General features: G+C 44.1%; 1 protein-coding gene across 1 annotated transcript in view; it reads left to right on the plus strand.

The window, feature by feature from the left end:
- The first annotated feature begins 2,464 nt into the window (after positions 1-2,464).
- The window catches only part of TUBGCP3 (tubulin gamma complex component 3), a 103,468-nt gene continuing 80,970 nt past the window's right edge, over positions 2,465-24,962 (plus strand). The window contains exons 1-3 of the mRNA XM_039473272.2: positions 2,465-2,732; positions 20,470-20,577; positions 23,485-23,552. Coding sequence (XP_039329206.1) covers positions 2,657-2,732; positions 20,470-20,577; positions 23,485-23,552 — 252 coding nt within the window. The 5' untranslated portion in view covers positions 2,465-2,656. The remainder of the gene's footprint in view (positions 2,733-20,469; positions 20,578-23,484; positions 23,553-24,962) is intronic.

The following is a 24,962-nucleotide window of genomic DNA, read 5'->3' on the forward strand; positions in this document are numbered from 1 at the left end:
GTGCAGTGAAATGAGTACTTCTGTTGCTGTAAAGCTCTTGAGGAAGTCTCCAAGTCAGAATAATCTTCTCTAAGATAATTTTAGTTACCGCTACGGCTGTTACTCTTCTGCACGGAAATACTTCTAACCTGAGAAAATACACAAACCATCACTAGGATGTACTTGCATCCTTGTGATGGGGTTAACTGAAGAAATCTAGCTGCCATACCTCAAAAGGGCCTTCTGGTACAGGAGAATGACCTGGAGAACTACGTCAAGGTTTCTTTGCATCATATTCTGGGAAGATGGCAGTGATTGTATACCTGTGAGCAACAGTCAGAAAAGGTTTCTGATGACATTGTTTTCCTCAAGAATTTAATCATCTTATCAGGGCTCCAATGAGTTATGACGTGTATGCATGTTAAGAAAGAGGGTTGTGGCTGGGCATGGTGGCTCATGCCTGTAATCCCAGCACTTTGGGAGGCCAAGGCAGGTGGATCACTTGAGGTCGAGTTTGAGACCAGCCTGGCCAACATGGTGAAACCCCATCTCTACTAAAAGTACAAAAATTAGCCTGGCGTGGTGGTGTGTGCCTGTAGTCCCAGCTACTCAGTAGGCTGAGGCAGGGTAATCACTTGAACCCGGGAGGTGGAGGTTGCAGTGAGCCGACATCGCTCCACTGCACTCCAGCCTAGTGACAGTGAGACAGTCTAAAAAAAAAAAAAAAAGAAACAAAAAAGATGGCTGTAAGTTAGGTGTTAGTCTGAGTAGCCCATCTGATCCACAGTGTACCTCAGTCTCAGAAGAGCATGTGCCTACTTTTGTTTCCCAGTTTTCTTGTCCTGTTTCTGGAGATTGGATTGAGCTATTTTACATAAAAAAATCGAACTTCCTTAAAGGCCAAAATGGTTTTTTTTTTTTGTTGTTGTTGTTCTGTTTGCTATACTATCTGCTAACTGGTTTATCTTGCTTTTTTGAGTGTCTTTGAATGGCCTGGAATCTTGATAATAGCTAATGCTTTTGGCAATAGTATGGCTTGCCGTAATTCTGAAACAAAACACCCATTTTCTTATGAACTGACCAGAAAAGCCTAAAAATCTGTTTCCATAGCATTCCAAAGTTATGAGCTACTCTGTAAGCACATCTGCTATTGGTATAAAGATCAGCAGTTATTCCTTTTGGCAACTGACAGGCTCCAATTAATGCTATTAACTTTGTTGAGCTGGTTGCTCCTGGAAGACAAGCACTTTCTATTTCTTTGGGCAAAGACACTATGGCATAACCAGTGTAATACTTTCCAGATGAATCCTTTAAGAGCCATCTGTAACCAAATAACAGCGTTAGTGAGGGGGGTTCTTGTATGTCCATCCTTGGAGACGGTTGGTCAGTTAAGATAATGCAGGCATGCAGTGTTTCCGCTGAAGGTGGGGGAGAGTGGCAGGATTTAGATGGCATCTGGAGATTGCAGTATGGGGTGAGAGAAGAACTTCGTAAGAAGCTAGTTTCTAACTGGTAAGTTGAGTGTGGTGCAAGTTGAGACGTGCTTCCACAGAAAGCGGGCGGAAGGCAGTGAGGGGTGATGGCATCCTTGGTGCTTGCTTGACAGGCTCTTGCGGCGTTGTGCTGGTTGTTGCTCTCTGCACGGAGGCAGTCCTTTACCTGCAGGGTCTCGTTGTTGACTGTAATATCCTACAAGTCTTGTGTCCATGTTTTTGAGTCAGAACGCCAATCCACGTTTTATTTGCTAACAATTCTGCAAACTGAGTTGGACCCAGGCCGGCAGGCTTTGCAGACAGTCCCGTGTGCGGCTGGCCTCAGCTGGGATGTCGGGAGAGCTGTGCTGTCCTCCCTCTTCCATGTCATGGGATCCTGGGATCTCTCTCTGTCCATCACTTTTCCTTCAGGAAGCTGGGCTTTCAGCCCGGCAGCTCACCCCCCCAGCGTGCTCCGTGGTGCAGGCTTTCCCGGCTGCACCGAGCATGGCCCGGTGTCACTGCCTGCCTCCCGACCTTCTTCTCTGCAGGTCCCCTCCTGTCGTCTCACTCCTGACCTGACTGCTTTATCCTCCCAGGACGTCCCGGTTACCTGGGCCTTGGGGAGCGGCCTGCGCGGCGGCGGGAGGTCGGGCCGAGCAGGGCGCCCGTGGAGAGCGCAGGTGAACCGCCACGCGGCGCGCGAACCACCATGACCCCGGCACCCCGTAACCGGGCCGCTCCCACCAGAAATGGGAATCAAACGATGCCGTTCACACGCGCGCACACGCCAAATGACGGCCGTTACGGGCTACTGGCCACCAAGTGCCGCCCCAGCAAGCCCGTCCCGCTCGCGACCCCGGGGCCGCTCTGTCCGCGCAGCGCGAGGGCCTCGGGCCGCCTTGTCGCCCGGAACCTTCCCGGCCGGCCAGGCAGCAGCCGGGAGAATGCGCGGGCAGGGCGGGGAACGCTTAGGCCGCCGCACGCGCGGCCGCGGCGCCGGGAAGAAGCGGGGCATTGTGGGAAGCGCCCGCGCTTTCGGCGGGTTCCGTTAAAATGGCGCCCTGGCGGCCGGCGGCGCCCGCGCCTTAGCCTGTCGGGAGCCGGCAGCCTGCAGGGCGCAGGGAGGGCGCGGGCCGCGGTCCCTGCGCGTGCGGCGACGGTGGCGGCTCTGCCGGGCCCCCCGCGCGCAGTCCCGGGCGAGGATGGCGACCCCGGACCAGAAGTCGCCGAACGTTCTGCTGCAGAACCTGTGCTGCAGGATCCTGGGCAGGAACGAAGGTAGAGGGGCCGCCGGGGGGCCCTCCCTGCGCGCGCGGCGCTAAGACGTCCCGGGGCTGGAAGGACGAGGAGCGGAGGGCTGGGGGCGGGGGGTCAGGGATGCGGGGAGGGAGCGGAGGGCTGGGGGCGGGGGGTCAGGGATGCGGGGAGGGAGCGGAGGGCTGGGGGCCGGGGTCAGGGATCCGGGGAGGGAGCGGAGGTAGCGGAGGGCCGGGGGTCAGGGATGCGGGGAGGGAGCGGATGGCTGGGGGCCGGGGGTCAGGGATCCGGGGAGGGAGCGGAGGGCTGGGGGCGGGGGGTCAGGGATCCGGGGAGGGAGCGGAGGGCTGGGGGCGGGGGGTCAGGGATCCGGGGAGGGAGCGGAGGTAGCGGAGGGCCGGGGGTCAGGGATGCGGGGAGGGAGCGGATGGCTGGGGGCCGGGGGTCAGGGATCCGGGGAGGGAGCGGATGGCTGGGGGCCGGGGGTCAGGGATCCGGGGAGGGAGCGGATGGCTGGGGGCCGGGGGTCAGGGATCCGGGGAGGGAGCGGAGGGCTGGGGGCGGGGGGTCAGGGATCCGGGGAGGGAGCGGAGGTAGCGGAGGGCTGGGGGTCAGGGATGCGGGGAGGGAGCGGAGGGCTGGGGGCCGGGGTCAGGAAGACGGGGAGCGCGGGAGGAGAGCGGAGGGCCGGTGCCATTGTGGAGGGAGCGGAGAGGCCGAGGTCGGGGCGAGAACGCGGGGCCCGGCGGCGGGAGGGCGGAGTGCGGGCCGCAGCCGGCTGAGTCACCGCTCACTCCGCGCGCCGGTCCGTCAGTGAGGACGGGAGGGATGCCAGCTCGCCAATTTATCCCCCTTCTCTGGTGTCACACGCCGGGGGAGGGCGCCGCTGCGCACCTTTGGGTTCATCCTGCGTGAGGTGGAGAGAGCGGCTGCGCCGCGGGGGAGGATGCCAGGTGCTGGAGAGCCACTTCGTCGTCCCTTTCATTAGGAAAGTTTAACAGGCTTGAGTATTAAGGGAAGGGGGGTGTTATCTGCCGTATTTTCCTACTGTTTAAAAGGTTGAGGGTTGGATTTCGTATAAAACTAATCTGAGAAAGTTCACATGGCGAATATTGTTGCTAACAAGCACAACTCAACGAATCCTGTACAGTAGGTAGCCGAGGTACTTTAAAAGAAGTGGTACAGGATGTCAATTCCTGATACTTGTTTTGGCCAGGTTGGTCGGGGAGAGAGTGAGGATGCACCATAAGGGAATTTCCTGAGTAATTGAAGAAACTGAGTTACCTTTTAAGTACCAAAATGTGGAAAAGAAATTATTCAGTTTTTGAAAGAAGACTTCAAAGTTACATTTAAAGTACCGAGAATGCATTTTGACCTTTCATGCTTCATGACAATTACTATATGTAATTCATTGGATGTTCTATGATAATCTTGGAGCAATCATGAATGACTTTGTGTCACTATTAAATGAGTGACTTCACAGAATTCTTCCTACATTTTGTGAAGTTTCATTTTGTCGCCTTATTTATCTAAGAAATCTTTGAGGATTACCCCGTTCTCAAAATTCCCCCCAGGAACTCTGCTAAGTGCTGGTGATGCAGATGCACAAATCATTCCTCTCACGGATCTGACAGACACTCTACTGGAGGAGACAGATGATAAACCCGTCATGTTAATTGGTAGTCAGTGCTGTGATGAAAAAGTAGGGTAAAGGAATAGAGAGAGAAGAGGTGAGGGAAAGCCTTTTAGATAATTAAAGAGACCTGAATGGAGTAAGGGGGGGCCATTTGAACATCTGGGAAGGTTCTGAGTAGAGGGAACCAGTGCAAAGGCCTTGAGGTATGAGCATGGCCTGCCCTCTTTCGTTTATGTCACTAGTACACTGAGTTACCTTTCTCATTTTTCATGTTCCTAGTCATAGGAGGAATCACATAAAACTCAGATTGCTAGTTATGACATACATAGGGAGAATCAGATAAAACTAAGATTGTTAGTCACATACCCACCTTCATATGGGTGTTTTCCTTATACAGGTGGTTCCAGATTTTTTTTTTTCCCAGAGTTTTTTGTTCTAAGGATAAACCACACATTCATACATTCTTGTCATAATTGGATTTTGAAAGTCATTCATTGTGAGCTAGAATGATGTTTCTCAACTTAAAAACTTTTTTTATGTTGAAGATTCTTTGATATATAAGTTTTGCCTGTTCCAAGATGTTGAAAAGCTGCTTTTCAGCAAAATTCTGTATCCTACTATCTTCCCATTTAGAATTGTGTCTGAATTAAAAGTGGGCTCTTAGATCCTGACAGAGTCCTCTCTGAATTATTTATCTGAGATGGAGTCTAGTCACCTAGGCTGGAGTGCAGTGGTTTGATCTCAGCTGGCTGCAACCTCTGCCTCCTGGGTTCAAGTGATTTTCCTGCCTCAGCCTTCTGAGTAGCTGGGCTTACAGGTGTATGCCAGCACTCCTGGCTAATTTTTGTATTTTTAGTAGACGCGGGGTTTCACCATCTTGGCCAGGCTGATCTCGAACTCCTGACCTCAAGTGATCTGCTCATCTCCATCTCCCAAAGCACTGGGATTGCAAACATGAGCCACTGTGCCTGGCCCTCTCTGAATGAATTATGTCATAAAGTCCATTAAAGGTGATGCTCTTTTTGTGATGTTCTAAATAGCTAGGATCGCCAAGCATTTATAATGTAATTTCAAATTATGCAGGTATTTACTGAAGAATTTATATTTAGTAGCTTACCTTGTTCTTTCATTTGTTTTACCTTAGTGAGCAAAGGAGCAATATTGATTACTACCTTTACAATATTTGATGTTAAAAAATTTGATTAGTGGGCATTTTATGTGTTTGATTAATTACCTTATTCTTTAATGACATGTTACTAACAATTGACCTTAATGCTTTTTTAGTAAAAAGTAATACATTGCTTTTTTAGTACTGTGAAATCAAGGCATAATAGATACTTGTTACGTTAATGAGAATTTCATATGAATCACCCTTTTATAAGGTATATTTTAAAAAATTAAACTGTTGACTTCAAGGGACTTTCAGAAGCAAAGCACCTACATATAATGGTGTTTGACAATTTTACAAAGTTAGCATAACCATTGTTTACTACCTTTGCCAACTTATAACATCTGTGAATTTGCTTGAAACACATACTGCTAGCCAGTGATAGGCAAATCCTGTCTCCATATCCCTGCCCCTCCTGGGAGCACATTTATTATGTCTTTGGATAGTTACTCTTATCATTGAAAGCAGTGTGCTTGATGTTAGTGTTTCAAATCTGTCAGAGGTAACCCTTCTTTTCATAGCTACTTTGTAATTCTAATTATGAGGTAAAAAATAAATAAAGAAATTTATATTAGGTAAGTATTTCAGCATAAGTGATTACCATAATATGTAAGACCTCTATGCGTGTACTCCAAGACCTCTATGTGTGTACTCCAAGACCTTTATGGGTGAACTCCAAGACCTCTATGCGTGTACTCCAAGACCTCTATGCGTGTACTCCAAGACCTCTATGCGTGTACTCCAAGACCTCTATGCGTGTACTCCAAGACCTCTATGGGTGTACTCCAAGACCTCTATGCGTGTACTCCAAGACCTCTATGCGTGTACTCCAAGACCTCTATGCGTGTACTCCAAGACCTCTATGCGTGTACTCCAAGACCTCTATGCGTGAACTCCAAGACCTCTATGGGTGTACTCCAAGACCTCTATGCGTGTACTCCGAGACCTCTATGCGTGTACTCCGAGACCTCTATGCGTGTACTCCGAGACCTCTGTGAGTGTACTCCAAGACCTCTATGCGTGTACTCCAAGACCTTTATGGGTGTACTCCAAGACCTCTATGCGTGTACTCCAAGACCTCTGTGAGTGTACTCCAAGACCTCTGTGAGCGTACTCTTAAGACCTCTATGCGTGTACTCCAAGATGCTGTGAGTGCACTCCAAGACCTCTGTGCGTGTACTCCAAGACCTCTGTGAGTGTACTCCAAGACCTCTGTGCGTGTACTCCGGAACATCTATGAGCGTACTCCAAGACCTCTATGCATGTACTTCTAGCAGAAGATAAAGAGTATTGTTTTGGTGATTCAGTACCACAGGTGGTGTTGCTATTGTTTCATGATTTTCCAAAATGGCAAAGAGCTTTTGATGAAGTTCCAAATACCACGTGATCTTCCTTTGGTTTTATAATTACCTTTTTGGGAAGATCAATGTGTATGACATGTATATTAAGATATACATTAGATGTGTATTAAAACTTTAGAGTTGCAGGCTTTAAGTTGTACTTAATGGATATATATATATATATATATATATATTTTTTTTTTTTTTTTTTTTTGAGACGGAGTTTCGCTCTTGTTACCCAGGCTGGAGTGCAATGGCGCGATCTCGGCTCTCCGCAACCTCCGCCTCCCGGTCTCAGGCAATTCTCCTGCCTCAGCCTCCTGAGTAGCTGGGATTACAGGCACGCGCCACCATGCCCAGCTAATTTTTTGTGTTTTTAGTAGAGACGGGGTTTCACCATGTTGACCAGGATGGTCTCGATCTCTTGACCTCGTGATCCACCCGCCTCGGCCTCCCAAAGTGCTGGGATTACAGGCTTGAGCCACCGCGCCCGGCTGGATATATTATTTTTAAAATAATACTTAAAAATTGTCTTGGTTTAAATTTCTAATATGGTAACTATGGATAGATATAACCTACATAAACAAAACCTTTTGGAGTTCTCAATCTTAATAGTGTAAAGTAGCCCAAGACCAAAAAGTTTGAGAACCACACGTCCAGAGTAATGTTTTTGTTTTTTTAGAGCATTGCTTTCCAGCTAGAGCCATGCATTGGAGTCCCTGTGATTACACAAGAGCCTGATAACGGTGATTGCCTGTGGGAAGGGGAACTAACTGATAGCCAGACAGTGGTTGAGAACGGGACTTTTTATGGTATCTTCATGGCTTTTCATTTTAAACTCTCTAAATGTGGGGACTTACTCAGAATGAATATTGTGGGCTCCATATCTAGGGATTCTGATCCTGTAGTTTTGGAGCTTGGCATCTGAAACATTAAAATGCGTGGTAAGTTACTCCGACTTGCATCTGGAGTTGAGGATGGCTAGTTTAGGTGCTCTGTTCCTCCACTGAGCACTGTGGCTTACTTCCAACTTCCCTTGACTCCTCCTTATCCTTCAGAAAAACAAGAGTATGAAACATAAAAGCCACACTGTAGGCAAGAAACACGAAGGCAGAAACTTAGGTCTTCCCAAACAATTCAACTTTTCTGCAGTTGTTTTTTGAATCTCGAGAAAGCATACAACTGTGGAGTTTCTGTGTTCACTTGAGTCACGTTTAATTTTGTGCATCTTTTAAGTTCAGTTGTCGTCTTTAACCTGAGTGTTTATAGAATCTTTCTGGGATACAAAGGGCATCTTTTTTTGTTTAAAAGCTCTTGGGCCCACATCCAAGTGTCTCTGGAGCCTTCACATTTGAGACAGTTTTGCAGTCTCAGCTGAGGGTCTTGCCTTAGCTTTGTATCCCCTCTAGTTCCACTTTTCCTCTGCAGTCAGAGGGTCCTTTCTAGAAAAACAATCTCATCGAATCTGCCAAAGACTGACTTTGTAATCTTCAAGATCAAAACCAAATTATCTTGCTTAAGGTTAAAAACTGGGTGCTTTTTTGAGTTGTGATTTTTAATGGCTGCGATAGATACAGTAAAATAGCCTACGTTCATAGAAAGCTTAAAATATGCTGGATGTTGTGCTTATACAGTGGTAGAATTATCATGACCCTCATTTTGTAAAGGAGAAAACTGAGACTTTGAGAGATTAAGTAGTTTGCTCGGTGTCATCTAGTCAGTCAGTTGCGGGGCCAAGGATGGAACCCAGGTTGCTAATTCCACAGCTTGATATTTTGAATTAATTCATCCCTGCTCTTAAGTGTTGAATTCAATGGTGGATTTCTCTCTGTGCTCCATAGAGACAAGAAGTTCTAGTCCGGCCCTTGGGACGGCTTCTCCCCTCCGTCCACTCTTGTGTTTAGAGTGTATAGCTCAGCAGCACTGCTTTCTGGTCAGCCAGTGTGTGCTTGAATTCATTGAAATATTTTCAGAGGATCATTAGAGGAGTGTTCACTTCCTTCCAGGCACCTGAGAATGGCCCACCCCTCGCACACCCAGAGTAGATTAGAGGTGGAAGAACTGTGCACTCCTTAGGTGCTTTGTGGCCAAAAGAAATGGAGTAGTCTGTTTTTCACTTTTGGATTAAGCAAAGTCATCAGAGATCTACATCTGGGCCCCATCACCTGGGGCTCTCGATGGAGTGACTGCCTGAGTGTCGTTTAGAGTCCTGTGGCACAGCATGTCCAGCGCTGCCCTTCCCTGTGGTTTCCCTCTCTGCTTCGTGGGCTCCTCACGTGGCGGCCTGGCCGCCCAGCCTAACGGTGCTCCCTGCAAGGCCTTCCTTCAGCTCCTGTCTCAGAAGGTCCTCCTGGTCATGAGCTGTCATAGTGCCCTCATTTTCTTTGACGCTCTTATCACAGTCTGCCTTGCGTAGTTATGTGTCATGTTTGTTGTGTTTTATGTCCAGCTCATTAACCACTGTACATCATATTCTTAGGGCCTGATGTGTTTGGCCTGTAGTAAGGACTTGAGAGTTACTCATTTAATTCCTGATTGAGTTTAGTTATACTTTAAACACTGAACAATATTTTGGGAGTATTTAAACTAGAAATGTGTAGTGGACATTGCTTGATTTTTCCCATCTTACTCTTTGATTGCGGGTTCACTAAACAAGGAATGATTGCCATGGCTAATTCCTTTAACAGTCTGCATTCCGTGCTTTTCCCTTTGAAACACAGGATGAGTAGATTTGGTTTAAGAAATAACTGGTGAATTAAAAAACTATTTTATGATCAGTAAGGAGGTAGACTGGAAATTTTGTTAGTAAGCAGGTAAGGAGCCTCAGGTGTGGCCGAAGAGGTAGGTGGGAGTGAAATATGCATCTGAGGTGTAGAGAAAGTGAGGAGGCGAAGAGGAGAGCGTTTCTGGCATTGAAGCATTCCTAACTTTTTGGTAGGAAAAAGTTCAAAAGTATATAAAACATCTGGAGTGGGGATGTACTTGAGTATGAAAATGGTAACCTAAAAATAATTTTTACCGGCTGGTGCAGTGGCTCACACCTGTAATCCCAGCACTTTGGGAGGATGAGCCAGGAGGATTGCTTGATCCCAGGAGTTCGAGACCAGCCTGGGCAACATGGTGAGACCCTGTCTCTACAAAAAATATAAAAATTAGCTGCACGTGGTGGCACATACCTGTAGTCCCAGCTACTTGGGAGGCTGAGGTGGGGAATCACTTGAGCGTGGGAGGTGGAGGTTGCAGTGAGCCAAGATCTCACCACTGCACTTTAGCCTGGGCGACAGAGTGAGACCCTGTCTGGAAAAAAAAGTTCTTAACTAAAATAGTGACACAACTTTTAAAGGAAACTTTTCAGTGATACTTTTAATGTTTATAAAATTAATATATACTCATTATACAAATTCAGAAAGTGTGGAAAAATGTAAGGCAAAAAAACCTACCCTTGATCCTGTGACCCCATGAAACATTTTAGATTTCATTTTGTTCCGTTCCCCACTATGTAGACATTCACTGGATCCTTGCTGACATGGTGGGCATGTGTCCGCTTTAGCGAGAATAGAGACAGAATTATGCTGAGGTGAGTCCTGAGAGGATGTGGAGAAGAGCGAGCTGGGTGCTGAGCTGGGTGTGAGCTTGGTGTGTTCCAGGATCAGCAGGAGTGCAATGTGGGGAGCAAGAGGCTAGCTTCCTGGGCTGGGCCAGGAGTTTGGGTTCTGTTGTGAGTGTGATGGGGTGTATGTGAGCAGAGTGATGTTAATATTTATATTTTGAGAGGATCACTGTGACTGCTCTGTGGATAATTCATTCTAAGGAGGCAAAGGTGAAAGCAGGTGACCAGATCCTCAGGAGACTTCTGTAATGGAATGGTAGCTGTGGGGTGATTGTATTTGGGATATGCTTTTATAAGTAGAATTAACAGATTTGCTGATTTAAATAATTACTTAACAGTCTGAAAATTTCTTTATTTCTCTTCATGTTCCTGTTCTCGATTTCTTGGACCATCAGTCAGATGTAGATACTTTGGTCTGAAGTGTTCTCTGTCTGCCCACTTTGAAGATAGTCTTTAATTATTGATGAGAAGTCTTAAGTTAATTCATTTCTTACTCTTTTGAAGTTGTATCTGGTATCTTTTAGGATTTTTTTTTTAAATCTTTTAAGTTCTGAAATTTTACAATAATGTGTCTAGGTGTGGAATTTAAAAATTTACCTGGGTTAACACTTGATGATCCTTCAATCTGAGGACTCTTTAAAAAAAATTTTTTTTTGTAACTAGTGACAGACTTAGAATTTTTTTTTTTTTTTTTAAATAGAGAAGGGATCTTGCTGTTTTGTCCAGGCTGGTCTCAAACTCCTGGATTCAAGCCATTCACCTCAGCCTCTGAAAGTGTTGCAGTTACAGGCATGAGCCACTATGCTGGGCTGACTTTCTTTCTTTTTTTTTTTTTTTTTGAGAGGGAGTTTCACTCTTGTTACCCAGGCTGGAGTGCAATGGCGTCATCTCGGCTCACCGCAACCTCCGCCTCCTGGGTTCAGGCAATTCTCCTGCCTCAGCCTCCTGAGTAGCTGGGATTACAGGCACGCGCCACCACGCCCAGCTAATTTTTTGTATTTTTAGTAGAGACGGGGTTTCACCATGTTGACCAGGATGGTCTCGATCTCTCGACCTCGTGATCCACCCGCCTCGGCCTCCCAAAGTGCTGGGATGACAGGCGTGAGCCACCGTGCCCGGCGCGACTTTTTTAATGATAGAAAAATCTTACTATTTTATTATTCTTCATTATTTTTAACTGTTCTGTCTTGTTGTGTTTGATTTTCCAGCTTGCATTTAATTTGTCCTTTAGTTTCGCCATTCTGCTATTTAGCCCTTTAAAAAAATTGTTAGTGTTTAGGTTCACGGTGATTTCCTTTGTGCTCCCAATTTGCATTTGCGCTGGCAGCTACTGTCCCGTGTCTGTATATGTCCCCTCTTCTAGAATTTCATGTAAATGCACTCATACAGCGAGCAGTCTTTTGATCCTTGTTTCTTTCGCTTAGCATAATGCGTTTGAGAGGCATCTGCAGTTCCGTATCAGTAGTTCACTCCTTTTCATTGCAGAGTAGTGTTCCATTGTATGATGAAGCGCAGTTTATCCATTTCACCACCGAGGGACATTTGGATTGCTTCCATTTTTAGCAGTTATGGATAATGCTGCTGTGAACATTCATGGACAGGTTTTTATGTGAACATAAGTTTTCTGGAATGAACACCTGCAAGTGGGGTTGCTGGGCCTCGGGGAAGGTGCATGCTCATCGTTTTCAGAAGTTGCCAGACTGTTTTCCAGGGTGTCTGTGGCTGCTTTGCCTCCACACCAGCAGCGTGGGAGAGCTCTGGGGATGCCCTGGCCTCACCGGCACTGGGCAGTGTTAGTGGTTTTTATCTTGGTTATTCTAGCACATGTGTAGCCATATCTCAGTGTGGTTTTAGTTTTCATTTTCCTAGGGCTGTTGAACATCTTTCCGTATGTGTGTGCGTGTGTGTGTTTTGCCATTCGTATGTCTTCTTAGTGAAATTAATCTGTTTAAAACTTTTGCTTATGTCTTTGTGTTTTGCAAATTTTTTTTCTCAGTATTTTCATTCTCTTAACAGTGTCTTTTGCAAAGCAAATTTTTTAATCTTGATGAAGGCCAGTTTCTGAATTTCTAAAAAAATGAGTCATGATTTTGGTGTCATGTAGGAACTCTGCCAAACTCAAAGTTGCAAAGATTTCTTCTTTGTTTTGTTTTGTTTTATTTCTAACAGGGGCTTATGTTTTACTCTTTTATTTGAGTTAATTTTTATACATGGTTTGTGATAATAGATTGAAATTCATTTTCGAGTTTACTGAAGAACGCTCTTTCCTCCTTACACTTTAGTTGCTTTCTTATCTTGAAGACTAAAAGTTTTAAAATTGAGCTTTAAAAAATATTGATGCCATGGCCCCCAACTCCAGACAAATAAAATCAGAATTTGTGAAAATTGGGTCTTGGTATTAATATATTTTAAAAAATAAATGTTTTATTTTAGAATGATTGTGGATTTACAGAAAAATTGCAGATAGAGTTCCTGTAAGCCCAGTACCATTTTGTCTATTATTAGCATCTTACATTCCCATGGTGCAGTTGTTAGAATTAATCAATCAATAATGATATACTAATATTAATGAAACGCCATAAGTTATTTAGATTTTGTCAGTTACCACTCAGTGTCCTTTTGCAGTCTCTGGGTTCCCTGTCGTAATGTTACATTCAATTGTCTTGTCTCTTTGGGCTTCTCTTGACATTGACAATTTCTCAGGTTTTTTTTTGTTTTTTGTTTTTTTTTCATGATCTTGAGAGATTTGAGGATTAAAGATTATTTTGTAATGTCTCAATTGAGTCTGATATTTTTATCATGACGAGACTGGGGTTACATATTTTTGGGAGGAAGACCCCCAAGGTGAAGTGACATTTTCATCACATTATATGGAGGGTACCTGCCACCAGGGTGACTCATCATTTCTGAAAGCGATCTTGATTGCTTGGCTGAGGTGTGTGCCAGGTTTCTCTGCTGTGAGTGACTCTTGTTTCCTGCTTATATTGTGCTCTTTGGAAGAAAGTCGCTATGCCCAGTGCACACTTAAGATTTGGAGTTACGTTTTAGTCACCTCCTTGAGAGTGAAGTATCTACGTAAATTACTTAGCCCTTTATCTTTTACACTTCTACAAGATCAGTGCCAATACCCCGTCCTGATTTTGTGTCTTGTCTTGTTTTTCTTGGTCAATCTGGTAAAGGTTTATCAATTCTGTTGTGTTTTTTTCTTTTTTTTTTTTTTAAGAATCTAGAGTTTCGTTTCATTGATCCTCCACCCTCAACCATTTTTGTTGTAAATTTCATAGATTGCTGCTCTTTTCTTCTTTTTTAAATTTTACTATTTCCTAATGTGTACTTTGGAAACAAAACTCAGAGTTTTATCATATAAATTGAGAGTATTGATTGGAAGTATAAGAAAGCATTTTATGCTATAAATTTTCCTCTAAGGACTGTTTTAACCACATCTCACATATTTTGATATATTGTGTTTTTATTTTCATTCAATTCATTTTCTGATTTTTCTTGACAGTTTTTATTGCCTATGTATTTTTTTTAGCTTTGTTGAGGTATAATTGATAAATACAAAATGTATATATTCAAGGTATGTAATATGATACTTTGATGTATGTATGCATTGTGAAATGATTGCCACAATGAAGTTAATCATTGTGTTCATCAGCTCACCTCGGTACCTGTTTTTTTTGTGTGTGGTGAGAAAACCTATGATTGACTCTCAACAGATTTCAAGTACACAATGCATTGTCATTAACTACTGTCCCCATGCTGTATTTGTGAATGTCTGTTTTTCCTTTCAGTTCTATTAGAGTTTGCTTCATGTGTCTTAACACCTCTGCTGTTGATAGAGTGTGCACATTTAGAATTATTATGTCATGTTGGTGAATTTCCCTTTAATCATTTGGAGATCCCTTCTTTATCCTTGTTAATTTTTCTTAGTATAAAGTTTTCTTTGCCTGATAGAAATGTAGCCAGTTCACCTTCATTTTGAATAGTGTTTTCATGGAATATCTTTTTCCATCCATTAACTTTTAAGGTTGTCTTTCATCATGTCTGAGTTGGGCACCTTCTGGGCAGCACACAGCTTTCAGGGGTGCCTTTTTCCAGCTTACTCTTCTGTGCTGCTGCCCTCACTCTCTGGTTCCTAAGACACTTCCTCATGTTCTGGTTAAAATCTGAACCCCCAGTCTGCCAGCCTTGTGATGGAGTCTTGGGGCCATTATTGGTTCTTGCCAAGTGTGGGAGGGGGCAGCCCACTGTGGGGATGCCCCTGAGTGAAGGAGGAAGGGGCTGGCAGCCTGGCACAGGGCTGGAAGAGCTGCAGAGCGTTCTCCCTCCTTCCCCACCTGGGCCCTGGCTGGGGAGACTGGGCCTGGCTCAGAGGTTTTTCTGTCTTTGCCTGTTTGTGGTTTGGGTTTTGGGGTCTCACTCAGCCCCAGATGGTGTAGTCTGCAGCAAACACGTAAACAAAATATCAAGAAGCAAAAATGGGGAAGTCACTCCAGGTTTCCCTTTGATCATGAGCTTCATACCCAGTCTGCTCCTCTTGCCCACTGTCCAGAGTCTCTTCAGAGGTGTCTGATGTATTGTTGCCAGAGCTTTGTGTTGTCATCAGTGGTGGAGTGTGTATACTCTGTCTTGACTGAGGTGGCTTCTGTCCCTAGTTTCTTTTTTCAAGTCGATCCTGTTTGTTTTCTTTCCATCTTTCAGGGATTCTCCGTAGTTCCTGTTTCACCAAGAATGTCCTGCTTAGATCCACTTTTCTGTTTATCTCTTCCTTAAATCCTTTCTTAAATTTCTGAGAATTTTAGATTCTCTGTGGATTGGGCAGGGGAAGCCACACTGTGAGCTCAGAGAGGTCACATGAAGATTCTCTGTGGATTGGGCAGGGGAAGCCACACTGTGAGCTCAGAGTGCTGACTTGAAGATTCTCTGTGGATTGGGCAGGGGAAGCCACACTGTGAGCTCAGAGTGCTGACTTGAAGATTCTCTGTGGATTGGGCAGGGGAAGCCGCACGGAGCTTGGAGGGGTCACTTGAATGTCCAGGTGCCACGCATAGTCGCACTTCCTTTCTGGGATTGGAGAACGGTGTTGGCTCTTGCTGGCAGCTGCAGCTGGCACTGCCCTGTCGGGCTGCTGCTCTGAATCCCAGATTGAACTGGGCCCCTCACTCAGTGGGAGTGTCTGGAGGTATCTGCTGGTAGCTTGACCTCTGGAGTCATAGAAGCTGGGCAGACAGGCAGGCTGTCGTACCCTGCTACCAACCCTAATCCACTTATTGAAGTGATTGCTTTACTTGGAAGGTGGAGGCTTTCTGAAATATTTCTTCCTGACCCTTGACTTGCTTTTGCTGCTGAGCTTGTAACGGGCAGCCATTCTTTCCCCAGGTCTCTTGTACTGAGGGGTGGGAGTTCCTTAGATTGGGAGTTTGCCTCAGCAGAGGTGAGAGCCTGGGTTTTTATTCTGGGGTGAGCCAGTTGCTGTGACCCATGTCCCTTCCCAGGCCCTTCCTCTCCCGTCCTTTCTGAGGCGCTGTCTTGTATGACTTCTTTGGACATTGACTCCACTCCAGCTTTCTCCCTCCCCACTTCTGCCTGGCCCGATCTGGTGATTTCCTTGTCTTGGCTGTCTTAATTTCCATCTTTTTACCTTTTTGTTTTAGCGTTTGAGAGGCTTCTTCAACTTTAAATACAGGCTACTTATTTCAAAAAACATCTGCCTTCATACTCTTAATATTCAAGAGCTTGTCTTCTCTGAATTGATGGCATTTGGTTTCATTTCATGGATGTGTTGTGTCTAATCTTGTAGGCCATTAGAGCGTCTTTGTTTTTGTTCATTTCCCCCCCATTTTCTTATTTCCGACGTTGCTACCTTTTCTTAGTTTCAGTTTCCTTTTTTCCTCTTATTTTTGTCTCTCTTTTGTGTTAGACGATGCCCTTGAGTGTCTGGTGATACCTGTTCTTTTCATCTGCAAGAGTGAAGTTGATTGGAAGGTCTTGGATAGGGCAGCGTTTGTGAGTGCTGAGCTTCCTTGTGGAGAACAGGCACACGTCGTTTTATTATCCTTTACAGATACTGCGTTATTTCACAGATTGAAGGTTTTTGGTACCGTGTATTGGGCAGGTCTTTAGGCACCGTTTTTCCAACAGCATGTGCTCACTTTGTATCTCTGTGTCATATTCGCAAATTCTCACAGTATTTCAGACTTTTTCATGATTATTATATCTGTTGCAGCGATGTGTCACTTGCGATCTCGGTGCTACTACTGTAATTGTTTCGGGGTGCTGTGAAGTGCACAGACTTAATAAAAAAATGGTGTGTACATTCTGGCTACTCTGCCGACCAGCTGTTCCCCGTCTCCCCGCCGCCCCTGTCCCCAGACCTCCCTATTTCCTGAGTCACAACAATATTGAAATAAGGCCCGTTAATAGCCTTACAGTGACGTCTTACTGTTCAAATGAAATTAGTGTTCAACAGAAAACCAGATACCACATGTTCTCATTCATGGGAGTTGAACAGTGAGAACACATGGGCACAGCGGGGAGCAGCACACAACAGGCCTGTTGGGGGTGGGAGGTGAGGCGGGGGAACTGAGAGGACAGGTCAGTAGGTGCAGCACACCAGCAAGGCACACATGTACCTATGTAACAAACCTGCACCTTCTGCACATGGATCCTGTTTTTTGTTTTTTGAGAGGAAATAATAAAAAGAAATTGGTGTTCAAGTGAAAGGAAGAGCCACATGTCTCTCACTTTAAATCAAAAGGTAGAAATGGTTAAGCTTAGTGAGGAAGGCATGCCAGAAGCTGAGATAGGTGAGAAGCAAGGCCTCTTATGCCAGTTAGTCAAGTTGTGATTGAATAGAAAAGTTCTTGAAGGAAATTACAAGTGCTATTCCAGTGAACACAGGAGTAATAAATTGAAACAGCCTTATTGCTAATAGGAGGAAAGTTTGAGTGGTCTAGATAGAAGATCAGACCAGCCACAGCATTCCTTTAAGCCAAAACCCAATCTGGAGCAAGATCCTAACTCTGTGAAGGCTAAGAAAGGTGAGGAATCTGCCGAAGAAAAGTTAGAAGCCAGTGGTGGTTTTTAATTGATGAGGTTGAAGGAAAGAAGCTCTCTCCATAAAAGTGCAAGGTGAGGCAGCACGTGCTGATGGAGAAGCTGCAGCAAGCGTCCGGATCTAGCTGAGGTTGTTGAGGAAGGTGCCTACACTAACATATTTTCAGTGTAGATGAAGCACCCTTCTATTGGAAGCAGATGGCATCTAGGACTTTCATTGCTAGAGAGAAGTTAGAGCCTTCCTTCAGAGCTGACTCTTGTGTCCGGGGCTAATGCAGCTGGTGACTGAAGTTGTTAAAGCCAGTGCTCTTGACCGTCCTGAAATCCTGGGCCCTTAATGCTACATCTACTCTTCCTGTGCTCTATAAACGGAACAACAAAGCCTGGATGACAGCACATCTTTTTTTATAGCATGGCGTACTGAATATTTTAAGCCTACTGTTAAGGTTTACTGCCCAGAAAAAGATTCAAAATATTCTTGCTCATGGAGAATGCATCTGGAGTCATTTTCATGTCTGCTAACATGCATCTATTCTGCAGTCCGTGGACCAAAGAGTAATTTCAGTTTTCAAATCTTACCATGTAAGCAGCACATTTTATAAGGCAGTAGTCACCACAGATCGTGGTTCCTCTGATGGATCTGGGCAAAGTAAATGGAAAACCTTCTGGGAAGAAGTCATCATTCTGGATGCCATTAAGATCATTTGCGATTCATGGGAGGAGGTCAGATTGTCAGCGTTAACGGAAGTTTGGAAGAAAGTGATTTCAACCATGAGGGGTGACTTTTTTTTTTTTTTTGAGACGGAGTTTTGCTCTGGCTGGAGCGCAGTGGCTCCTCTGAGCATACTGCAACCTTCACTTTCTGGTTTAAGTAATTCTCCTGCCTCAGTCTCCTTAGTTGCTGGGATTATAAGCATCCACCACCATGCCCGGCTATATATATATTTATTTTTTTTTTTGGTGTCTTTTTTTTTTTTTTCAGTAGAGACAGGGTTTCACCATGTTGGCCAGGCTGGTCTTGAAGAACTCATGACCTTGCGATCCACCCACCTCGACCTCCCAGAGTGCTGAGATTACAGGCATGAGCCACTGCAGCTGGCCTCCATCATGGGTGACTTTAAGGGTTCAGCCTTCAGTGGAGGAAGGAACTGCAAATGTGGTGGGAATAGCAAGAGTAGAATTAGAAAGAGGAACTTGAAGATGTGATGACTGAATTGCCACAATCTCGTGATAAAATGTGAATGGATGAGGCGTTGCTTCTCGTTGATGAGCAAAGAAAGTGGTTTCTTGAGATGGAATCTACTCCTGCTGAAGTGCTGTGAACATTGTTGAAATGACAACAAAGAATTTAGAATATTACCTCAACTTTGTTGCTAAAACAGTGGCAGGGTTTGAGAGGATTGGCTTCCGTTTGGAAAGAAGTGCTGCTGTGGGTAAAATGCTACCAAACAGCATCATATGCTGCAGAGAAATCTCATGAAAGGAAGAGTCAATCGGTGTGGCAAACTACATCGTCTTATTTTAAGAAATCGTCGCAGCCACCCAGCCTTCAGCACCCACTGCCCTGGTCAGTCAGCAGCCGTCAGCATCAGGGCGAGACCCTCCACCAGGAAAGATTGTGACTTGCCGAAGGCTCAGAGGCTCAGATGATTGTTAGCGTGTTTTTTTTTTTTTTTTTTTTTAATCAATAAAGTATTTTTAAATTAAAGTGTGTATATATTTTTTCTTTTTAGACAGAATGCTGTTGCATGCCTAATAGATGACAGTATATTAAACCAAGCTTTTATATGCACTGAGAAACCAAAAAGTTCAAGTGACTCTCTTTTCGCAGTATTTTCTTTACTATTGGAACCAGATCTGCAGCTCTCTGTGGTCTGCCTGAATTGGACACAGACCCGTCTGCTTGTTGGGGATCTCCATCCATCACTGTCTCTTTTCTCTTGGGCTGATCAGTCTTCCCACAGACAAATTGTGCATACCGGAGTTCCAGGAAGGACTGGGGGGTCCCTGAGTTGCCTGTTACCTTTACTTAGTGACCAGGGACACCCTGCTGTCCATGCAGGGCAGGCTTGCTGGGCAGGTCTCGGTGGTTGTCTGGCAGTGTGGGATTGAATGGAGGACCCAGGGGTCTGTTTCCATCCAGACTTGCGGCCAGGGCTCCCCCTTCAGCCCTGCTTGCTTCTGCACCCTGAGAGCACCCAGTTGCTTCCTGTCCGGAACCTCCCTGGGCTCCGCAGTGGGAAATGTATTTCTTCTTGACATTTGTTTCTCCCACTCCCCTCTCCCCGTTCTGAACCTGACGGACACTTAGTGTTCAGGTTTCACTGCCCTCTTGAGTCAGACCGCACATCCAGCTGCAGTCCAGCTTCTCACAGTTCGCCTTCTCTCTGATTCCTTTCTGCCTTGTTTTCTTTGTCCTTGTTGGTTTACGCTTTTAATTTTAAAAACTCCTTTATCCTCAACTTGACGGCATTTTTGATGGTAGTGGAGGCACGTGTGTTTAAGCTGTCATCTTCGTCTAGAGGTGCACATGCAAGCTAACTGTCTATTTTGACTGTTGAGTGACCCACCTCCGGCTTTTGTGTTTGTTGACCTGGGAGCTTCTCAGAGGCTCTCTTGACCAGGCCGCCTTCTCATGTTCATGTGTTGGGATGTGGCCCTTTCTCTTCCTTTTCTTTTTGTGTTTATTGAGCCAGTTTGGTTTTTTATCATCTAGGATTTTTCAGACTCTCTGGTGTGTTGCTGTTCTCATTCTTATTTTATTGAACTCTAATTTCATTCACTCATTCTGTTTTGATTTCTTAATAGCTTTTCTGTCCTCTCGGTTGAGACCTCGGGGAGGTGGAAGGTAGATGTATCTAGTTCACTGTCTTGAACTCGAAGCTTCAGGTGACCAGAACTTAACCTGGCTGGTAACAATCCACGTCCTTTTGTTTGACTTTCAGCTGATGTAGCCCAGCAGTTCCAGTATGCCGTGCGGGTGATTGGCAGCAACTTTGCCCCAACTGTTGAAAGAGATGAATTTCTGGTAGCTGAAAAAATCAAGAAAGAGCGTATGTATTTTTCTAAATGTCATGTCTTGGATTCTTAAAACCTGTTGGGGCTTCAGCAGGTGTATGTATGCATGTGTGTATGTGTGTATGTAGTTCCCAAGCACAATTTAATATAGGTACAAAATAAGGACCGGTGGGTTCTGTTGTAGAGTCAGAACTATTAGAACATAGTACTTTAGAATTTTAAATTCCAGATGGTGCATAAAGCTTTTGCAAATCCTGGCAGCTTAGAGAAGAAAGCTTTCCGTTTGTCAGCTCTTGGTTGGTTAGTAGATTATCTGATCATCCTTGGTGGGGCTCTGCGCCCTGCTTCACCTCTGGGGAGTCTGAAGGGGAAGCTTGGCTCTGAGCAATGAGCAGCCACACATGAGACGTCCCGTTTGAAAGGTGCCTTTTCCAGGTGGCCAGCTCTCCGTCCTTACATTTCTCTGGGCTGTATAAGCCAAACCCAGTGGTGCTTTTCAGCTGGACTAGAAAAGAGGCCTGCATGAAGGGGAGTGCCTTTCCCTGCTGGGCCTCACCGTTAAACTGCCCACGTGGAGCAGACGTGTGCCTTGGGTCTCAGTAATACACCTTCCACAAGTACGCATGGCACAGTTTCCCACCCCTGGCTGTTGCATTATGCACTGTGTGGCCTGTGGTCTGTGGAGGTACCATTTTAGAGCTATGTGGCTGCACTGGAGGCGAGTCAGCTGTGGATAGAGTTGAGGCTGTGACCTGGGAGAACTTCACCTAGACCCAGTGCCTGTGCCTGTCCAGGGCTGGATGAGCAGCGGGGTCGGAAGTGATGCGTCTGCTGTTACAATGCAGAGCTTCGGTGTTGCTGAGTGCGCGTTTGTTATTTAAGATGGGGAATAAAAATGGAGAATTTTAACTGCTGTTAACGTATTAAAATTTATTTTCCTTTCATGTCTATAAAACTGAACATAAGAACACTGTGCTCTCCTCTTGAACTGTAACCACTTTACACATTTTAGATGATTACTGAGGACTCCACCAGTTAGGTACTATATAACAGCAGACCTTGTCCTTTACAAAGTTCATTGCAGGGCCTCATGGTGAGAATATTACACCTATGTGTCAGAATAGCTAAAAATAAAGTTTGTTTAAACTCCTAGTTCAATAACTGACAGCTACATTGTTGCAGTGGATATTCAAGGGAGTCTGGGATTTTCCTTTTAAAGAAGAAAACAGTATAGAGTTGGTGTTTTCTGTGTGTGTTTTGAGATTAAGGCATGGTGTGTACTGAGTGACTCAGGTGCCTTTGGGGTGTTCCCACCTCTTCTTGGGGACCTCCAGTGAGCACCACCTCCTTCAGCACCTGTAGTCAGTCCTCTTATGTGATGGGCACTGTTAATTTGTCATCTTTTACAAGTGCTTAGACATTAGAAATTGGATTACAGTTGTTGATAGATTAGTTGAGTTACGGTAGCTCTGCTTTCTGGAATAATACAGAAGAGTTAATATTCCATTTGATATAACCAACCTCAAATATAAAGTGCTAGTATGTTTTATATTGAAACAAATAGCAAAGGCGATCATGTATGACAAAACTAACACCTGTCAGTTCCCTCCTTTTTCACACTGGCAGGTGGGGCACATTGTCACTGGGGATTTGTTATCGTTTAATAGAGAAGCATCACTTGTGTTCATCTCTATTCTTATTTCATTCTGCTGTGACTATAGTGCATGCATGAATTGGTGCCAGTTTGTTCTTTCCAGACTTTAGTGTGTTGATCTCATTCTATAGAAAGAGCATCACTCGCTTGATTTCATGGTTGTATTTGGAGTCTATGTGTTTTAAATACAGTAAATTTTATTAAATTTTAAGTGTATTCATTTTGTTTAATGCACTTTACATGGTATATTTTAGGATAGCTTTTCTTTTCTGTATAGGAAGAGTCGAATATACAGTTATGATTAGATTATGTCATCTCTGGTATGTGCTTCATACAACATCCTTTTTTAGCTGAAGAATATGGGGTTGGCTGTAAAGTCAGTCATTATCTTTGCACAAATGAATTAGAACATTTAAGGCTAAATGTGATTGGCTGATGAGCTTTTTATAAAGTCACACTACTAAAATGGGATAAATACGAAGGTTCATTAGAGAGTATTGGAGTTATAAGTTAGCCTTTGAAAGTGGCACCTTTTCCAGTGGGTGTTACGGCGTCTTTGAGAGGCACCGATGCACAGGTGGTGTGTGCAGTATTGTCATTGTGAGCAAAGTGAGTTCTCTTCCCCCAGGGAACCCAGTAAGACTGCAGCTTCTCCTCCTTCATGGACTGGAGCCACTATGGCTGCTTTCAGATGATTTGTGAGTGTAGCTGCCACAGCCAAAGACATTTGTTAATAAAATGAATTGGATGAAAATTAATAAGCTATTTTGAATTTTATTTTGAAACAGTAATTGATTATGACATTTAATACTAAAACAAGATGAAACATTGCTGTGTATCTTAACAAAAATGTTTAGGATGTTTAGTTTCCAAGTGAAATAAATGGCCATGAATATTGTACTTGCTTACTGCCGTTGGATTCAGGATTCCAGATGTTTTCACTCTCCATCCCTACCCCCAGGTGGCCACTGTTAGCTAATTACAATGTTCGCCTTACTGTTGATTAACATTTGTAGGTGGACTGTAAGTAATTCCATGATTTCTATTATTTTACCTAATTTTCACATAAACTCTTTGATCCCAGCCTAATATTTTTCATACTTTACAAATGTCAGGGAGGTTAAACTGCTCAGATTCATAGAGGTCACAAGTCGCTCATCATCTAATTTGACAATGGCTTTCTTCTCTGACTTCATCACTTGCAAGTTTTATTGTAGGTGAAATAGTGTCATAAAAATGAATTTTGGTGTTTGTAATTACCACGCTTATTTTCTTCATGACTTTTCAGTTATTCGACAACGAAGAGAAGCAGATGCTGCATTATTTTCGGAACTCCACAGAAAACTTCATTCACAGGTACTGTGCGGAATTCTGAAAGGCATTGTGCTGATTGCTGAGGATATGACAGGTTATACAGGAACCTTTGAATGCTTTTCGTGGTATCTGTTAAACTTTTCTGTAATTGGTAATTGCTTTTAATTGTAGACTCTGTGTGTGTGTGTGTGTGTGTGTGTGTGTGTGTGTCTGTGAATTTTAGTATTAGAAGTAAGTTTTAGCTGGATTTAATGCTAAATTGCTTATAAAGATGAATGAAGCTACACTGGGAAAGTCAACAGAATCTGTGAGTTTGTATTGTAGTCGCTAATTATACTGCTGGGAGGAAGCACACCGGTAGACTCCTTGACTTATCTACATGTAATAGCTAAACTTTATCTGGTTGCTTACTTTATTCATTGGGTCATAATTTGCACTGCCATAGTGAATAACTGAAAAAATTGATTTTGAATGTGATTGGATATTGATACTTGAAAATAAATGATTTTTCCAACTTTTTTTTTTTTTTTGAGATGCGGTTTCTGGTCTCAAACTCTGGGGCTCAAGTGATCCTAAGTAACTGGGACTACAGGTGCATGCCACCGAGCCCCGCCCTGTGTCTTGATAAAAGATTTTGGCAGCTTGTATACCAATACATTAATTGAATCTTAGGGTGAGATTTTTGTGATTTCTGACCATAAAGGAACTTAGTTCATCCAGCTTTCTCTCCTTTCACGGAGAGAATCTAGTTTTAGATTCCAGAATCTAGTGGTTTAGTGCTTTGCGCAGCAAATACTGTCAGTGTTTCACAGTGGAAACGATTGAGTTAGGCCTGATGCTGCTAGTGATTCAGCCCTCATTGTGAGTCTTCCTCTGTTATATTGTGCTCTTGAAATGAGCTTAGTTCACTCGCTGCCCATTTTGATTCCTTCATTGTCTGACTTGGATTCACTGTTTTTAGCATGCTTTTCCCCATAATATTTGCGATATTATCTTTGTAATATTTATAGAATAAGAAATAGGAACTTTTTTTGTCCATTCATTTCCCGGCAAATTAGTTTGAACTCCTCTATCATTTGCTTTTCTTAAATCTTTCTCCATTTTTAAGACCATTTTCTACACATTGAATGTTAAAAAGATTTGCTCATAGGATATCACACTTCTCAAGATCCTTAGCCTTCCCAGGACCCCGAAGGGAGATTTCATCTAGTAAAAGCTGTTGTATTTGTTAAAATTAGCCATTGGATGAAAACGTATTTAGACACTTGGTGACTTAAAATGGTTGCTTTCTAAAATTTTGTTTGACGCTCTGAATGTTTATTCCTAATATCAGTGTTTTAAATAGCAGCCTGCTTCCTAGGGCTTGCCCCCAAACTGACTCTCTCGGGTTTTTTATTGTATGACTGAAACGTGATGAAAAGTACTAGGAAAAACAGTGTAAGAGCAACAATG

Source organism: Saimiri boliviensis, chromosome 16 (genome assembly GCF_048565385.1).
Source record: "Saimiri boliviensis isolate mSaiBol1 chromosome 16, mSaiBol1.pri, whole genome shotgun sequence".
In the NCBI taxonomy this organism is placed as follows: domain Eukaryota; kingdom Metazoa; phylum Chordata; class Mammalia; order Primates; family Cebidae; genus Saimiri; species Saimiri boliviensis.